This window comes from Gracilinanus agilis, chromosome 5 (genome assembly GCF_016433145.1).
Source record: "Gracilinanus agilis isolate LMUSP501 chromosome 5, AgileGrace, whole genome shotgun sequence".
Classification (NCBI taxonomy): Eukaryota; Metazoa; Chordata; class Mammalia; order Didelphimorphia; family Didelphidae; genus Gracilinanus; species Gracilinanus agilis.
In genome coordinates this window covers 281,866,332-281,883,249 of record NC_058134.1, presented here as the reverse complement: position 1 = coordinate 281,883,249, position 16,918 = coordinate 281,866,332, and the positions used below count along the sequence as shown (strand labels likewise).

Here is a 16,918-nt window from a genome sequence, read left to right as displayed (position 1 = left end):
CAGCCTCTATGCACCTGCCCTTGCCCTTGGTCCTGGGGCCTTTGGGAGGGGGTCCCCTGGTGGAGGGGACCGGGGCACCCCCGTTCCTCGCCAGCAGCCTGCTCTCCGCCGCAGCCAAGGCACAGCGCCCCTCACTGCCTCCCCCCAGCACTTTACAGGGCCGAAGGCTTCGCGCCCCGGCGCCTCCTCCGCCCCCCCAGCCGCCCTCCCCCCGCTCCCAGCGCCGCCCCCGCAGGCCGCCCACGGTCCTGCGCTTGCTTGAGGGGGGAGGACCTTTGGTCCCCCGGAGGGCCCGCCCTCGGGCCCCGGCCCCTCCGGCTTTTCCTCCCTCCGAACCGGCGACCCCGATCCTCCCTTCTGTGCTGTCCCTGCTGGGGCTCTCCACCCCTGCCCCCTCCGACGGAAGCTTTAACCTTGCGGGGGCCGACGCGGCCCTCCCCCCGCCCCTGCCCCTCTCCTCAGGGAGCCCCCCCCAGCCCATACACCCCATCCAGCCCTCCTTGCCCGGGACTAGCAGTGGCAGCCTCAGCAGCGTGCCAGGTACACGGATGTGCGCCCGTACCCACGCGGGGTCGGCCGGGTCTGGGGCCGGGGCGGAGCGGGTGGGCTGCGCCTTTGCCTTCGCTGACCCCCCTTCTTCTTTTTCAGGTGCCCCCGCCCCTCCAGCCGCCACCAAAGCCCCCCCGGTCCCCAGCCCTGGCCTTCGAAGCACCCCAGAAGGGATAGGTCCTGCCTGCTCCCTCCCCTCCCTCAGCGGGGGGGAGGCCTTCCCCTTTCCCGGCCCAGAGCAGGGTTTGGCCCTGGGCGGGGCAGGCTTTCCCGGACTGCTCGGGGCCCTGCCCCTTCCCTTGAGTCTGGGGCAGCCTCCGCCCCCTCCCTTGCTTAGCCACAGTTTGCTGGGTGTATTGGCCGGGGGCGGGGGTCAACCTCCCCCGGAGCCCTTCCTGCCTCCTCCCGGGGGCCCAGGCCCCCCCTTGGCCCCCGGCGACCCCGAGGGCCCGTCCCTGTTGGTGGCTTCCCTGCTCCCTCCGCCCCCCTCGGACCTCCTCCCACCGGCTCCGGCCCCTCCCGGCAACCTCCTTGCCTCCCTTCTCCCCCTGCTGGCTTTGGGCCCCCCATCAGGGGACGGGGAAGGCCCCGGGGAGGTGGCCGGGGGTCCGAGTGGGGAGCCGTTCCCGGGGCTGGGAGACCTGCCCCCCCTTCTCTTCCCCCCCCTCTCGGCCCCTCCTGCCCTCATAGCTTTAAATTCTGCGCTGCTGGCTGCCAGCCTGGACCCCCCTGCAGGGAGCCCCTCCCAGGTGAGGCCGGGGAAGGGGGGGGCACAACCACGTGGCTGGGGCCCTCCCCAGGAGGCACATGGGGCTCCTCTCTTTTTTCCCAGCCCTGTGTTCTGAGCACCCCTCCACCTGGACCACCTACCTCCAGCGTCACCACGGCAACTACTGACCCCGGGGCCTCCTCTCTCGGCAAGGCCCCCACCACCTCAGGGAGAACCCCCCCACTCCTCGGCCCTCTGCTGGGCGCTAGTCTGCTGGGTGAGCGGGGGAGGGGCAGAGCTGGGGTTGGGGGGCAGCAGGGCTGTGCTTCTGCCAAGGTGTGGGCCCTGACTTCCTCCTCCTCCTCCTCCTCCTCAGGTGACTTGTCTTCGATGACCAGCAGCCCTGGGCCCCTTCCCAGCTTGCTGGCCCCCCAGGGCCCTCTTTTCCCCGGCCAGCTTGGGCTCCAGCTCCTCCCTGGGGGAGGCGCCCCACCACCTCTCTCGGGGGCTTCCAGCCCCCTGACCTGCCTGCTGCAGAGTCTCCAGGTGAGCTGGGGGCCTGGCAGGGCAGGGCCCGGCATCGGCCAGCCACACTGGGTCCTGCTGACGGCTCCTTTCTCTTTTGCCCTGCAGCTCCCCACTGAGCAGCCAGAAGCTCCCTGTCTGCCCCCCGAAAGTCCTAGCCCAACTGTCGAACCGGAGCCTGCCCGGCCCCCCCTCAGTGCCTTAGCCCCAGCCCAGGGTTTCTCTGACCCCCCAGCTCCTGAGCTGTTGGCTGGGAGGGGGTCAGGAAAGCGGGGTCGGCGGGGAGGTGGGGGAACTCGGGGCATCAATGGGGAAGCCAGGCCGGGCCGGGGCCGAAAGCCTGGCAGCCGGAGAGAGCCTGGTCGCCTGGCCCTTAGGTGGGGAGGCCGAGGTGGTTTCAATGGACAGATGGACCGGTCCCCACGAGGGCCCCACTGGCAGCATAATGGGGAGCTGGCTGAAGGGGGGACCGAGCCCAAAGAGCTGCCCATCCCCGTGCCCCAGCCGGATGAGCTCAAGGTGAGTGCGGGGGTCTGATGGGGGCACCTCGGAGAGGGCCAGGAAGCGCCCTTCTCCCTGATGGCCCCCCACTGTTTCAGGTGCCCCCCGGGGGAGTTAGGAAGTCTCGCCGGGGTCGGAGGAGAAAGAACAAGTAAGTGCTCTGCCTCCCAGCCTTTGCCTGGGGACTCGACTTCACTCCATGCCTCTTGGGAACCTCACGGGCTGGGCATTAGCCCGGCCTGCTCTGCCAGGGACTGACCATCGTCTCTCCTCTTCCTCTGGCAGTCCCTCCCGAACCAGCAGCGGCTCCCGACAGGTCGCTTTGGAGCAGAGCCACATGGCTGGGGTAAGTGGGGGCCGTGGAGTGGGGCCGTCGCCGCCTTGGCAGCCGCCGCTGACTTCTCGATCCCCATGCAGGTGACTGTCCCTCTGCCCCCCCGGCCCCGTCCTGGCCGTCCCGCCAAGAACAAGAGGAGGAAATTGGCCCCGTAGCAGCCGTGGCTGGAGCCGGACCCGATCCCCACTCTGGGGGGAGCTGAGCCTCGGGAGTCCCTGCTAACCATCTGTACCTGTGGACAGCAGTGGGTAGGGGGGCTGCGCATTCCCCCCAGCCCCCAAGCACAAACGTGTTCCCTTCCCCCGAAATCTTGTCCTGAGCCATTCCAGGGGTAGAGAAGCTCACTTCGCCCCAAAGCCATGTCACTGATGAGGTCTGGGGGGCATTTGGCCCCCCACCCCTGCCCCGGTACTAAGGGGAGCAAACCCATCTCCAGGTCTTATTTGCTTAAGTTATTTTTGCACAAATGACTTTATATTTAATTGGACTTCACTGCCCCTCTCCCCCAAGCCAGCAGGCTCAGTTTACAAACCTGTGAGCCCCCGCTGGCTGCTGCCCCCTCCCCAGCGAAAGGCACAAAGCAATAAGCATCGCTCCTTCCAGCCCCAGCCCATCCCTGTGGCTCAGGTGCCTCAAAGCACAGACCCCCCTCTTCCCCTCCACGGTCTGAAACACACGGAAGCCTCATTTCAGGGTGTAAGCCAGGTTCCTCTGGGGAGGGGGGGAGAGGCCTCCCCTCCCCCACACACTACAGTGCCCCCTTTCCCCACCGAAACTGCTCAGAGACGTTGTCATGACGCTGACTGACGCGAGGATTATGCAACGCAGTCCGACCGGAGTGGCCAGCATGCCCAGCCGTCCAGGGGCTGCCTCATGCCTTTTCTTTTGTAAAGACGAGACCCTTCGGGAGTTTTAATTCTGTTTTGTACTCGCCCTGTGGGGCCTCCACTGCTTTTCTATGGGAGACACTCTTAATTTAACAGATAAGAATATTTTGAAACTCTGGCTCTGGGTCCTGCTCTTTTCTTTGGTGGGGACGTCCGCGAAAGCGCACACGTTCAGTACGGCACAGCAGAATTTAATGGTCAGAAGAGTTACAGTGAGCCCCTGGGGGCCGGCCCTGCCCCTGCCCCTCCGCCTCCGCCTCCACAGGCGCCCACCCTGGACCCGGCGCTTCAGGTCTGGAAGGTTACCCACCCGCATGCAGGGGGCCTCCTCAGGGCAGTGAGGGGAGCCGCGCTGAGAGTGAAGGGGAGCCCCACGAGGCCTCCGGCCAGCCCTCCACCTCCGCTCACTTCCCCAGATTCTTCATCCGAGCGTTGATGCTGGCGAAGTTTGCCTGCACCATGGCCAGGTTCTCCTGCATGGTGGTCCGCACCTGCAACAGAGGACGAGAGCTGGGGGGCAGCTCAGGCAGGAAGGAGGAGCCAGGAAGGAAGCCAAGACGCCCGGCGGACATCAATGCCACCTCCAGCCTGCCGGACCAGGGCTGGCAGCCCAGAGGGAGAGGGCGGCCCAGTGGGAGGGCAGCCCGGGGAGCCCCAGAAGACAGACCTGGGCCAGCAGGGCAGCGTTGTCCTTGAGGGAGCCGGCAATCATCTGCTGTGTGGTGTCCAGGTGCGTCAGGAGCTGGCCAAACTGCATGGCTGCAATGACAAATGAAGGAGGGGATCAGGCCGGCTCACCCCAGAGAGCTCCCAGCGCCCCAGCCGGGCCCCCCACCTTGCTCGTGCAGCTGCTTGATGGTAACGAGGCGCTGCACGAGCTCTGGCAGTGTTGCAGCAATGGGACTCCAGCGCTGAACTGTCTCATACAGCTGATGGACCTGGAAGGAGAAGAGGTGGGGCTCAGGGCTGAGGCCGCCTGTTGGGGGGTGGGGGGTGGGGCACCCTGCAGGCCTGACCTTATTCTGGGTGTCAGCGTCCTCCACGGCAGCCTTGTGCTTGGCGATCTCATTCACTTTGCCCAGGACGCTCTGGGGACATAAAGGACAAGGCGGACCATGAAGGCCGAGGCCTCTCGCCAGCCGTGCCCGCACCTGCGCCTCCTGCCCCTGCCCAGTACCTGCAGCCGGGCTTCCACCTGGTCCAGAGCTGCAAGGTCCAGGGTGCTCACCTTGGCCTGCAGAAGCTCCACTGTTTCCTGGGGATGAGGGGCAGAGATCAAAGCAGGCTGTCCCCCTCCTCGGCCCCCCCACCCCGGCCCCCCACCCCGCTCACCATGAGGCAGGAACCCTGCAGACCCGCAGCCAGAGGATTCTGGAGAGAAAGAGGGCAGAGTGAGTGCGGCGCCCCCACTCCCGCTCAGCCCCCCCACATTCCTGAGTCAGGAAGAGCCACATTCAAATCCAGATCCGGATGCTCACTAGCTGTGTGCCTCAGTTTCCTCATCTGCCCCACCCCCCACCCCTGGGGTTCAAGTACAGTACTGTAGAGGGCTCCAGCTGGCACAGGAAGAGCCCTGGCAGGGTCTGACCTGAGGGTCCTGGTCACAGCGGACTGTCGCTTCCAGCTCCGCCAGCCGTTTCTCCAGCTCTGCGACCTGCAGTGAGGGTGGTGTGAGAGCCCCCCCACCCCACCCCCCCAGGCCTCGTCCCCCCCGCTTCTCCCAAATGGACCATCCGGAGCCTCCAGACTCGTTGCCGCTCACCTTGGCGGCCTGGGAGAACTTGTCCTGCTCAGGCCGGGAGTGAAGCTCGTAGGTGACGAGGCTGCTGTTGGAGGGGCACCCGGCGGGGCCCTTGCTCCCCGCCCCGCCCCCCTTGCTGCTCTTGGCCGCCTCCAGTTGCACCAGCAAACGGCTAGGCCAGAGACATAAGGCGGATGACGAGTGGCTTCGTGTGTGAGCCGGAGCCCTTGTGGGGCCTCCTCCTTCCCTCTCCCCCTCCCCGAGCTGCCCCACCCCACCCCAGGCCACCCCAGGCCAGGGCACCCACTTGGCCAGAGCTCCGTCGGGGTCGGTGAGGTTGATGGCGGCATCGGGTCCCAGCAGCTTCTCTAGGTGGGAGGCGACCAGCTGCTGCTTCAGGACGGCCAGCTGTTTGGCCAACACCACCGGGGTCAGCTTCTCCTCAGCGGCCGACTCTTTCACGGTTGCCTGGGAGGGGGGCCATGAGGGGGGCCGTGAGGGCTTGTGGGGGGCCAGGCTGGCCTCTCCTCCCCGACCTCGCACTCTGGCCCTCACCTTTATCTTCTCCACCTCAGTCGTGAGTTCTTGAACCTCGTGCAGCAGCCGCTGGTACTTCTGCTGGGGCGTCTCCTTCAGCCCCAGGCCCTCTCCAAGCTGTGGGGCAAGGATGGGGGGTGGGGGGGCGGCGTAGCCCTCGGGGCAGAGCTGGCCAGACCCCAGCACAGGGTAGGTGTCCTGCCCAATCCTGGCCCAGGGAGGGACACCCCAAGCTCCCTCTTGTAGAGATCTCCGCCCTCATACAAACCATTTCAAACTCTCCCGATTCATAGCCCGTCCTCCTGGTTTTCCCAATCCGGTCTGAAAAGTCTGCGTGGGAAGGGAGAGGAGAGCTCGAGGCCGCCTCCAGGGAGGGGCGAGAGCCATTTCCCGGTGCCCAAAGGCTGCTCCCCGCCTGGCCGCCTCACCGAGTCCCTTGGTCCCCACTCTCTTGTCTTTGAACTTGTCGTACGCGGCGTTGGGGTTGACGATGATGTGCTCCACGCTCGTACTTGTCAGCTCCTCCTGGAAAGATGGGCCTTTAGAGTACTGGAAGCCCGGCCCGGCCCGGCCCCCAAACCCCACACCAGCTGCCCCTCTACTTCACTTCGATGGTCCTCCTGGCTCAGCCCAGACAGGGAAGGAATTCTCCTCTCCTGTCAGTCTGAATAAGATTTCTATGGAAACGAGGGACCCAGGACGGCAGTCCCGACTCTGGGACACATGGCAACAGCAAGTCTGTCCTCCACTCTGAGCAGCAGGCTGCGCAGCTGGCAGGGCTGCCCATCTTTAGATGTGCCTTATAGCCCCCCAGTGTCACCCCAAAGCTGCCCACTGGAAACACAACTGGGCTGCAGAAGCCCGAGCAGGCATCTGAATGCCGCTGCTACGGCCCAGCGTGGCGGGAGGGAGGCTTCCTGGGATCTGGGGGCCGAGGTCATCTCCGGACCTGTCAGGCGGAAGGATGACACAGAAGCGGAAACCGTTCGGCTAACCTGCCCTGCAGCAGAGACCTCGGGTTCTAGCCGGAGAAAAGCTGCAGCAACTGTCCTGCCTCACCAGCCTACGTCAGGGGCTGAAGACAGTTCTAGAACAGCCTCACTCGCTCCCCAGACAGACTGTGCTGGGAAAAGCGGGGGCCTTGGGTGGATGGAGCCATGGAATGAGGAGAGGGCCTCAGTCTGAACCCCAGAGATGGAAGAACGGTCGCCCCACATACGTGTCCATTCTCCATCTCCACCCCGGGTCCCAGTGTTTGCTCCCAGGCACTTAGAGGCCCGAGCCATGTCTAAAGCACAGCAGGGCTCTGCCAGGGTTAGGTCACTGGTCTTGTTGGGGGAGCCTGGGGTGGGGGCTCTTATGGGCCAAAGAAGAAGGAGAGGGCTGGGAGAAACAGTCCTGACCTTGTACCCTGCCATACCTGAGGATTAGTAAAAGGAGGAACCAGAACATTAGTGGCAGCTTTATGGAAAACCAAAACAAAAAGGGAGTAGATGGGGGTGGGGGTGGGGGTGGGGAATGGGGAGAGAAACACGTAACCTTTTGTCTTTACCTCTTCTCCAGGGGAAGCCATGGGCAGTTACGATGGACAGAGAATGGGGGTCAAGAACTCAGGACCGGGAAAAAGGCAAAGGAGCATCAGAAGCATCCTTTTTCAGTCCTCCCTAGGGTGCCAGGGCCAAAGCACCACATACCCTGGCCTGTGATGGCTAATTAACATGTGTCTGGGCAGGAACTCAATTTAAGGGAAGTTAAGAGTTCCTGAAGCATCCAGGAGAAAGTGGAGCATGGAGAGAACGGCTTTCTCTCCTGGCCCCCCTTGAATCTCCTCTCTTCCCTGCCAGGACCCTGATCAGCAAGGCCAGGGATGATAAAAACTATTTACAAAATTAACTTTGAAGGGTGACAATCCTTCAGTCCAAGGAGAGACAAGTCCCCAGGCAGGGAAGGGGTTGTATAAAAATAGCCAACCTCAGAGAATTGAATCTTAGGACAGCTGAGCTGCGAGATAGAACATCCACCTGCAGTGCTCAGCCTTGGGTCACTGGCCCTCCTTAGTAGCACTGGCAATGGCTCTAGGGCACAGGCCTTCAGGGACATCCAGAGTCTCCCTAAGTATGGTTACACCTAGAAGGGGCAGGAGAACAGTGCAGAGGGTCTCTACCTCCTGTCCCAGGTTCCTATCCTCACATCAAAGGGTCTCCCTTAGACCAGTGTCCAAGAGGAGTAGGAAGGCAGTAGAATGACTGGGGGCAGGGAGTGGAAGGATGAGAAGTTCGGAAGAGACAAAAGGGCAGAAGAGCACCCATCCCATGACAGCACACCCGTTAAAAAAGCAGACAAAAGGTCAGGCTTCTTACCAGCTCCTGGCGGTTTCCCCAGAGGTGAGAAAGTCAAAGGAGGTTAAGAGGAAAAGGATTGGGAAATTGGGGGGAAAAAGACAAAATTGTTATTAGCACCTTGTTACATGCACTTCAAACCTATTGTACCACAGGGCCCAGGGGAGCCTAGCAAAACCTCAGTAACAGTGAACTGTAGGTGAGTAAGACCCCCAAATACTCAGAGGGCAGGCAAGAGTGAGACCCTCCCTCTCCCTCCCCACTAAGGCAACAAGAGTTTAGGTGAACGGGGAAATGACTGAAAAGCCACAGAACACCAGAAGTTAGAGGTGATCAGCCACTAACATGGGTTAAGGAAATGACAATGAGAAGGAAATGAGGAATCCAAGCACTTCAGAGCTGAAGGGGTTTTCTCCTCACTTTTATCAATGAGGAAACATTGGCCCTGAAGACATGGCAGGGGGTGAAGGAAATGCTATGGCCATTCCAAAGGCCTCTAGTGGAGAGCTTAGCCCAGGGCCTCAGTTTCTCTACTACCCTGGCTTCTGAGGCTTGGAGGGCACAGCCAGCCCTAGTGAGGGAAGGGAAAAGCAAGTGTGGAGGTTAGGCAAGACAGCTAATGCCAGCAGTTGGCAAAGGAAACAGGAAGAACCTGTCCAACACTCATTGCTGCTGCTGTTGCCTGTCACAGCAGGGGTAAAACAGTCCCTACCCCTAATCCTTTTCTCATTCTCCTAGCCCTTTGAGCCCCTAAATTTGGTTACTGCTAAATAACCTTCTTGTCCCCCGAATAAGCCAGCTTAGTTTTACTATGATGGGCTAGCAGAGGGAGATAAAGCAAAGGACTTCAAATCCAGCTCCCAAACCCACGGAGAAAACCTGATTCTTTAATTCCCTTGTTAACAAGATCCACTGGGGGGTTTCTGTAAATCCGGGCCACCACAGATGGCTCCTATCCCAAGGCAGTGCTGAGTTCAGAATCTCCAGGAAAGGAAGATCCCAAAAGATGCTCCAAGGCGGCAGACCCAGCTGCACAGGGCACGAGCACAGGGCTATACACCAGGGAGGGGTTGTCTAGGATCTCAGTCTCCTCCATGTACCCACACACAGCTATACCCTGACCTTATCCCAAAGTCCCTTTGTCTAGTGCCCATCTCTGGCCCAGGCTAGGTTCCTCCTTTAGCCTGACCTGGAGCTCCCTTCAGCTTTGCTGTCTGAGTTGGAAGGCATAGAGGGAGGACTCAGTGGTAAAGCCTCCGTAGAGCCTGCAGAGGTGCTCACATGCAAATGCCCAGGCCTTTCCCAACCTCTGTCCCAAAGAGATAAAGCTGGCTTAGGGAGAGAGGCAAATGGTCAGCAGGGAATAGACTCCCAATTCCAAATCCAAACCATGAAGGAAGGATGAACAGCAAGGGACACAAAAAAACTTGCCACTGGAGATAGATTAGTTCTCAAACCAAGGTCTCTAGGATGATATCAGAGGATGGAATCTTCTACATAATTCCCATTATCTGAGTTGTATTGATCACCAAAGAAACACAAAACACCACAGTCACCCTGCCTGAAGTCTCAGATCCTAATCGAAGATGCCAGCCAGGACAGTTGATGTAGCATTTTTTCATCTGACTCTCTTCCTCACTCATTCTATTCAATCTCTAAACTTACCAGAGCCATTTTGCCAAATGACTAAACAAATCCTGGGGGTGGGGGTAGGATGGGGTGGGGTTGGGGATGGTGGTGGATATGAGGCCATGAAAGCTCTTCTTCCTTTGCTCTGACTTAGGTATAATATCAAAGAAATAGCTAGAGAAATTGTAGCTGCCTGATGGATAGTGATGGAGAATAAAACCTAATTTACTTGTATAAAATCAGAGCAAACTCCATTCTAAAGGAAGGGTACAATAGTTCATTCTAAATCACTTATTCTTCTAAACACTGGAGACTATTTCTGGAATTAGTGATGTAGGAAGATGTATCATGGATTAAAAAAAAAAAAAAAGACATTTATACTCAGTCTTAGAATACATAGGAATCTCCCTCACCTTTATCTTCCAACACCCCAGATTTAACTTCCTGTTTGCTTAGGTTAATATTGAAATTAGTTTGCAATGTTGAGTTCGCACTAACTGTTCCTCCATTCAGAGGAGGTAGTCCAAAAAATGTGCTGGGCAACTAGAGAAAGCCCCTGGGGGAATAAAAGATTCCCGCTGGTCTCTCACACAAACAAATTTTAAAATCCTGGTAGCTGTTCCTTTCTTGCAGGAAGAGGCATGAGCCCCCTGCTCTACAGTCACCTGAGATGAAATGACCTTGATCAACAAAACTATTCTTCTCTTTCAATTGGTCTTGCTCCAGCCTGGGGAGAAGAAGTGTGACATTTGCCCATTTTCTGCCCCCTTCAAAGTCTTTATCTCCCTGTACCACCCGCCACCTGACAGTTTGATTCTTTTAAGATGCTCACACAGGGAAAAGGCAACAGTAATCCAATTAGAGTTAGATATCCAAACCTTGACTAACCATCTTTAAACAGGAGGCTGGCAGCCATCAGTGTCACCCAATCAGGTGTTTACTGGCATTTGAAATGATTAGTGACAACAAAAGGACAGGGGAGTTCACTGGCATGCAGGATGAAAAACAAAAAAACATGCAAAGTAGAAGCACTGAATGGTCTTACTTGTGCAAACTAGTATCCAGGCAAGGTGGTGAGGAGGGAGGGGGAAAGCATTAGGAAAAACTCAGATAAGTTCAAGTGCATCAACAGTTAATAAACACAATTCAGCATATTCTATTGATATCCCCAAACCAAAGCAAGGGAGAGAGCCTGCTGGGTCTTCTTCAGGCTTGAGACAAGTCTGTTCTACCTGTACTCAGGGGCTGAAGAAACTGCAGAGGCAGCCTGGAGAGTGCCTGCTGTGCCCCAGGCCTCCCAGGGCACTGGTTAATTTGCAATGGGGTAGCCGGTTTTCCCATTACCTGATACTGGGGACTGTTAGGGTCTGTGCACTTAGTTAAAATGTTCCCCTTGCTTCCCTGCTCTAGTAGCTTCAAAACCACAAATTAGAACAATTCAGAGCCTTACGCTGAATATAGACTGGTCAAGCAAGGAAGATCACCTAAATCACCTTTAGGGATTATCTTGATTTTTTTTTAAAGCCTACCAAAAAACCAGCCTATCTCCTAATTTCCCTACAACCTGGCCTGAGAAAACTAAACTTGTGTATAGAGAGCAGCAAAGGACAACTTGCAGTGTGAGGGGGGGATATGGCTAGGTCAGGTGTAGGCCCTTTAGTTGATCCATCACTCTTTAGGTTCATTTCTGTTGGAATACCTTTTTTTTTTTAAACTCTTACCTTCTGTCTTAGAATTGATACAAAGAATCAGTTCCAAAGCAGAAGAGTGGTAAGGACTAGGCAACAGAGATTAAATGACTTGCCCGGGGTTATCTAAGAAATGTCTAAATCATATTTGAACCCAACATATCCAGTCTCCAGGCCTGACTCTCTACCCACTGAGCCACCTACCTGCCCTTGGAATATCTTTTCTTGTTCAAGTTGCTTTAGTAATAAGTAAGGAATATAATAATAATGAAAATAATAAGTAAGGAACCGAGGGTCATTCGTATAAACAAACCTTTCCCCTAATGGCATTCTGAGGACAGCAACATTTACAAGTATAACAGTGAAGTAGCAAAAACTTTAGGATATGTGTGTGTGTGTGTGTGTGTGTATATATATATATAATTTTTTTTAAGCCACCATGTCTAATTTAAGATTACTGAGCCAGACAAGTTTTCTCTCACAATGAAGAAATGGGAAGAGAGATTATCATATTGGTGTTATCCATGCTAAAGCTACTTCACTGTTCCTTCAATCAAAAGTCTGGAGATCAAGGCAGAGAATGCTATCATTGGGGGCTTGGGGGGAGGGCTTTGTATGAAGATACGTGAGAGGCTCAGGGTTGAATCCTCATAGTGGTATGCACCTTTCTCTCATTCCCTTCAAGAAGATGGGCATGCTGGTAGAAGTGTGGATAGCAAAGAAACCAAGATCCTGAAGTTTTAATTCATACACATCTCAAGTTACAAATTTCAATCAGAATTAAGAACAACAGAAGAGCCATTACTCAGCTTACTTCTCAAACTGTCTTTCCAGGGCCCAAAGGGACAAAGTGCAGCCAGATGCATTAGCTTCCTGTTAGAAAATATATAAAGCCTTGGCTACTCCTAAAGTGGCTGAAGGCACACTCATTTCTCTAGTGCTGGAATCACTAAAAGAGATGTTGAGGGAAAGCAACTAAGCTTATGTCATCACTTCTGCTCCTTAGCACTGGTGTACTGAACAAAGGGTCCAGAAAAATAAAAACCTTGGCTTATCTTTCCTATTTGCCATGAGAGATTATGGGAGCCTTAAAAAAAGCACTCCTGCTTTGGAATAAATCAAACACCCACTTAGGTTCTATCAGGGTTCTGGAGAAGCAGCTGGTCTGGAATGGACATCCTTTTGGCCCTCTTCTTCCAGTAAGTTAACATCCCATTAAGACTATTCCAAAGCTGGTGAGACATTACCTTTGCTAGGGACATTACCTGAATTTGATGATCTATCATTAAGGGAAACCTTCCTCAGACATTAGGAACACTTCAGAAGAAAAACCACCATTTATTTTTCATCTGGGCAGAGTTCCTCTAAATAAATACCTGCCCCTGCTGGTCAGCAGCAGAGACCCTTTCAGGATCTCTCTGTAACTTGACATTTCTTCTAGAGTCTAGACCGGCCAGGGCTGAAACTGAGCAGAATTCCTGAACTGTGGCATTATGATATGTGCTTGGCACCTCCCACTTATGACCTTTCAGGAGGAGAGAGATGACTAATCTGGAGAAGGACCTTTAAGAATAGCCATTATAGTGACAGGTAAAAATAGCTCACGAGCAACCAAAGATGCCTCAGCCACACTCACACATTACTCTTTGGACAACTGCACCACATTACATCCATCTCCGTATGACTGCACCTTTGGGACATGGCATGCGAGCAGCTAGAGAGAGAGATGCCACAAGAGACACACACACCACAAAAGGTGGGGTGGGGTAGAAGAGAAGGTCTGTTTGCAAATCAGGCACTACTGCCATGTGGGGGGAGCCAAACAAGGAACAAGTGAGTATGCCAAGCCACACATCATTAGCCAGCATCCAACTGACCAGAGAACTCCCAGACACAGCCAAAAGATTCATACATGTATATATGGAGCCTGCCTCCTGAGGATGGTCAGCCATGCTGTCTTTGTTCAGACATCACCCTAGCCCAGGCCATTGTGGGAATACCAGAAACATATAATAAATGTTAATATACAAAATTAAACATGCTGCTTAAAGATATCCCTAAACCAAAGGGCAGGAAACAACCTGTTTCTTTTTTGGGAGCTAGAGAAAAGTTAGTCCTACCCACCCTTCTGAGGGGCAGAACAAGCTTTATAAGTGGCCAGGAGATTGCCGGCTGTGCCACAGCCCTCTCAGGGCACTGATGTTTGCCCTGGCAAGGCATACTGATCAGACACTATTCACCTCATACACAGTTTATACCATTTAATTTGTATTTGTCTGTATGCCTTATATACTCCGGGTACAACTTATTTCTTCTATTAGCTTGAAGGTAAGGGGGTTGCAGCCCTTGAAGGGAAGGACTTTATCTCTTCCATCTGTACTATCCAAAGCTCTCTCATACAGGGGACACCTGCCCACAGTTTTCCCATACCATCTCTCTTCTTTGGATATCTTCCTAGATCTGAAGGTATTTCAAAGCATCTTTTCTTTGCTAAAGGAAGTGAATCAATTCCTCCACAATCTTTCCCCAATCTTTGTAAAAAGCTCCAAACCACAACCCTGTCTCCACTCCATGAAGCTCTGTACCAGGTAGGTAATCAGCCCTCAGGAAATATGAATACTGAATGAAGTATTTTCTGAGGCGGCCATGATTCAAGCTCAGGGAGTTTATAGCTCCTCAGACTTCATGTTTGTTTTTAAATAATATTTGGGTCCCAGGAGTCATGAGTTTTTCCTGACATCAGTTATTTTGCTCAGACTTTACCAGCTGAACTCAAGATCAGAGTCTTGCACTAACTCTGTCTTGGCATTTCTCCCTGATGCCCCAAGTTCAACATTGAGCCTAATTCCTTTGTAATGACCAATAGTTTAAAATACCCAAGAAGTGAGGCTGGCATATCAACCTTTGGGTTGGCTTATTAGGGAACGGGCTGAGATAGGCTGGGGGAAGGGCACCAAAGGAGTTGTGGAGCAATACGTTGTCTTACCGAATCAAACTCTGCTTGGTCGTCCTCAGGAAGGTCGCTGGTCTCATAAACATCTGGTTCATTTCTGGCCTGCAGATAGAAGTGACCAAACCACCACATGACAAAGTACCCACCAACTCTGTTTCCCTACTCCACTTATCTTGGCTAGCAGAGAAGACAGGATGATTCCCAGATCACCTGCCTGCTCGCCTGCCCTTATCTTTCACCCAGCCCAGGGAACCATCACAGTGGCTGAAGCAACTGAAAACACAGACAGAAGCTGAATGTGAGTTATGACAAAGACACTGCATTCAAATGAGAGTCATACACTATACTTTTTGCTAATCTGCAAAGATAGGGATCTTAACAGTCTTTTCACTTCACTAGTGCTGATATGGATAATAGCAAATCTAACACAAATAAGGGGGTATGTCAAATGTATCTATAAGGATGGCAGTTTTTGGAGCTTTAGATGAAATGTTCTAAATTTAATCTGAAAACAGTTCTGTGGCTCCAACCTCATATCCACCTTTAGTCAACCTAAAGTCTCTGGTAAAAGTAGAAATATGCAGTAAGGGGCACAGGTTATGGTTGATAAGGCAAATGCCAAAGGCTGTATAGTCAGTATTTGCTTGGTTTGGTGAAATACAAGGTAGAGGAGGACTAAGGAGTGTGTGGTGGTGGTGAAGAAGTAGGAAGTAGGAAGTGGCCAGGATAGTCTAGGAGGGGTAGAAGACAATGGAAATGCGAATGGGAAGATAGGAAACATTCTTGGATGGTAACAAGAGTCAAGGGGAAGGGACCAAGTGATGTCAAATTGAGAAGTGGACAGGAGAGGTATAAATTGGAAGTGGGTGAAAGGCACAGAATTGGTGGCAGCATAGAAGAGAGCATTCCAAAAGAAGGGGAGTAAACAAAAGAAAGGTGAAAGTTTTCAAAAGAAGTAGGGAATAATTTATACAATAAAAATAATACTCTGTAAAGAGAAACCATCTTGAAAGATTTTAAAACTGATCAATGCAATAACCAGCCAAGATTCCAAAGAATAGTAACTGTGCTACTCATTTCCTGAAAGAGATGATGGCCTGGAGATGAAGAATGAGGTAAATGTTTTTTGGATGAGGCTAATGTAGAAATCTGTTTTGCTTGACTATTAATATTTATTTTTTCTGTTTCATCGTTGTTAAAAAACAATATCAAGCATCTATTCTGCCCCTCCAAACCAGTCACTGGAAAAGGAAAAAAAGGCAACAACCTCGTTAAAAATAAGCATTATGCTTATAAGGGTGGTTCCCCCCTCCCCCTTCCACGGAGGGAGGGAGAGAAAAATAAACGCTTGTTAATTGAAAAAATAAGAAAGAGGAGGAGGAAGAGGCCCAAGAATTCTCAAGAGGACTACAATGCCCCAGAGGTGGGTGGAGACAGAGGAGGAAGATCTGACAGCAGAAAAGAACCAAATTCTTGAATGGGTTAAGAGGTTTTAAGGCAGTCTATCTCCATATTTTCTGTGCAGTGAAGCCTATGGCTGCCCTTTCGGGATGTTTTTAAGTACACTGTCCAAACACCTAGGATCACCCAGGAAGCAAATTATAGAGAAACTGGGCCACCCAACTACTGAAAGGAAAAGCTCCGGGCCCCCGGACTGAGACGCTATGAGGAGGCGGCTCGTGGGAAGGGTGGAGAGGGGGCAGAAGCGCAGGTTTGCCGCAAAGGGGTGGCCTAAGTCCGTTTGGCGGCGGCAGGCCCGAGGGGTTCGGTGATATGGCCCAGGTAGCGCAGTCAGGCTGAGTCAGAAAGGTCTCGGACTCGCCCTCGGGTCGCTGAACCCCGGGCTGGGCCTGCAGGGGTGGAGGTGGGGAGGGGCTAGGTGCGGGGGGCCAGGCGGGGAGGGGCAGCCCTAGCGCGAGCCGAGAAGCCGCACTGCCAGGGAGGGGCCGGCGGGGGCCGCGGGGCGGGGGCTGTCCGGGCCCTCTACTCACAATGCCGGGCAGGTCGGCGTATTTGGGGTCCGCCATGACAGTGGCAGAGAAGGGCAGGGAAGACAGGGCAGGGGAGGTCCGGGGCCTCGGCGGGGCCGGAGCCGAAGCTCGAGCTCTGGCCGCGGAAGAAGCCGGTCGGAGTCCCGGTCCGGGGCTTAAGCGACTGCACCGGCCAGGGCGGCGGAGGGGTACCAAGTCTCGCGAAAGGATGGCCGGCAGTCGGTGGAGTTGAGAGAGGGAGAAGCCAAACTCGCGAGAACTGAGGGCTCTCAGCCGCTTCTCCCGCCCCTAACTATGATGTAGGGGAGGGCGAAAACGAGGCAGGGAGATGAGGTAATGGGAAGAAAGTGTCGACTAGGATTGTGGGAAGTGTAGTCAGAGATTGACGAAAGGTTTCTTGTCTCGTGGATGTAAAGCAAGTAGGCACTGTGGAGATCATCCCATCCAGGGGTTATTAGCCTAGAACCCTGCTTCTTTACCTAAAACAGACTCCTTTTTTTGTCAGTCTGCTCAACCCAAGTGGCATTTCTTA

At 54.4% G+C, this 16,918-nt stretch overlaps 2 protein-coding genes across 4 annotated transcripts in view; one reads left to right on the top strand and one right to left on the bottom strand.

Annotated features, from left to right (window-relative positions):
• MBD6 (methyl-CpG binding domain protein 6) overlaps nucleotides 1-3,626 on the top strand; it is a 23,875-nt gene extending 20,249 nt beyond the window's left edge. The window contains exons 3-10 of the mRNA XM_044679220.1: nucleotides 4-540; nucleotides 649-1,298; nucleotides 1,382-1,535; nucleotides 1,635-1,804; nucleotides 1,892-2,302; nucleotides 2,383-2,435; nucleotides 2,570-2,630; nucleotides 2,702-3,626. Of these exons, the coding sequence (XP_044535155.1) occupies nucleotides 4-540; nucleotides 649-1,298; nucleotides 1,382-1,535; nucleotides 1,635-1,804; nucleotides 1,892-2,302; nucleotides 2,383-2,435; nucleotides 2,570-2,630; nucleotides 2,702-2,776 (2,111 nt within the window). The 3' untranslated portion in view covers nucleotides 2,777-3,626. The remainder of the gene's footprint in view (nucleotides 1-3; nucleotides 541-648; nucleotides 1,299-1,381; nucleotides 1,536-1,634; nucleotides 1,805-1,891; nucleotides 2,303-2,382; nucleotides 2,436-2,569; nucleotides 2,631-2,701) is intronic.
• A 57-nt stretch (nucleotides 3,627-3,683) lies between these two features.
• DCTN2 (dynactin subunit 2) lies at nucleotides 3,684-16,629 on the bottom strand. 3 transcript variants are annotated; one of them, XM_044679495.1, is made up of 15 exons: nucleotides 16,387-16,629; nucleotides 14,429-14,497; nucleotides 8,147-8,152; nucleotides 6,215-6,311; nucleotides 6,055-6,116; nucleotides 5,805-5,903; nucleotides 5,557-5,717; nucleotides 5,271-5,421; nucleotides 5,097-5,162; nucleotides 4,841-4,879; nucleotides 4,686-4,763; nucleotides 4,525-4,596; nucleotides 4,344-4,446; nucleotides 4,176-4,267; nucleotides 3,684-3,999 (listed from the first exon to the last, which is right to left on the bottom strand). In XM_044679495.1, the coding sequence occupies exons 1-15, from the start codon at nucleotides 16,420-16,422 to the stop codon at nucleotides 3,913-3,915; spliced, it is 1,218 nt and encodes a 405-aa protein (XP_044535430.1). In that variant the 5' UTR covers nucleotides 16,423-16,629; the 3' UTR covers nucleotides 3,684-3,912. The 3 variants fall into 3 exon arrangements, with proteins under 3 accessions (XP_044535430.1, XP_044535432.1, XP_044535431.1); XM_044679497.1 differs by lacking the exon at nucleotides 8,147-8,152 and having other exon boundaries at nucleotides 14,414-14,497; XM_044679496.1 differs by lacking the exon at nucleotides 8,147-8,152.
• Between the last annotated feature and the right edge of the window lie 289 nt (nucleotides 16,630-16,918).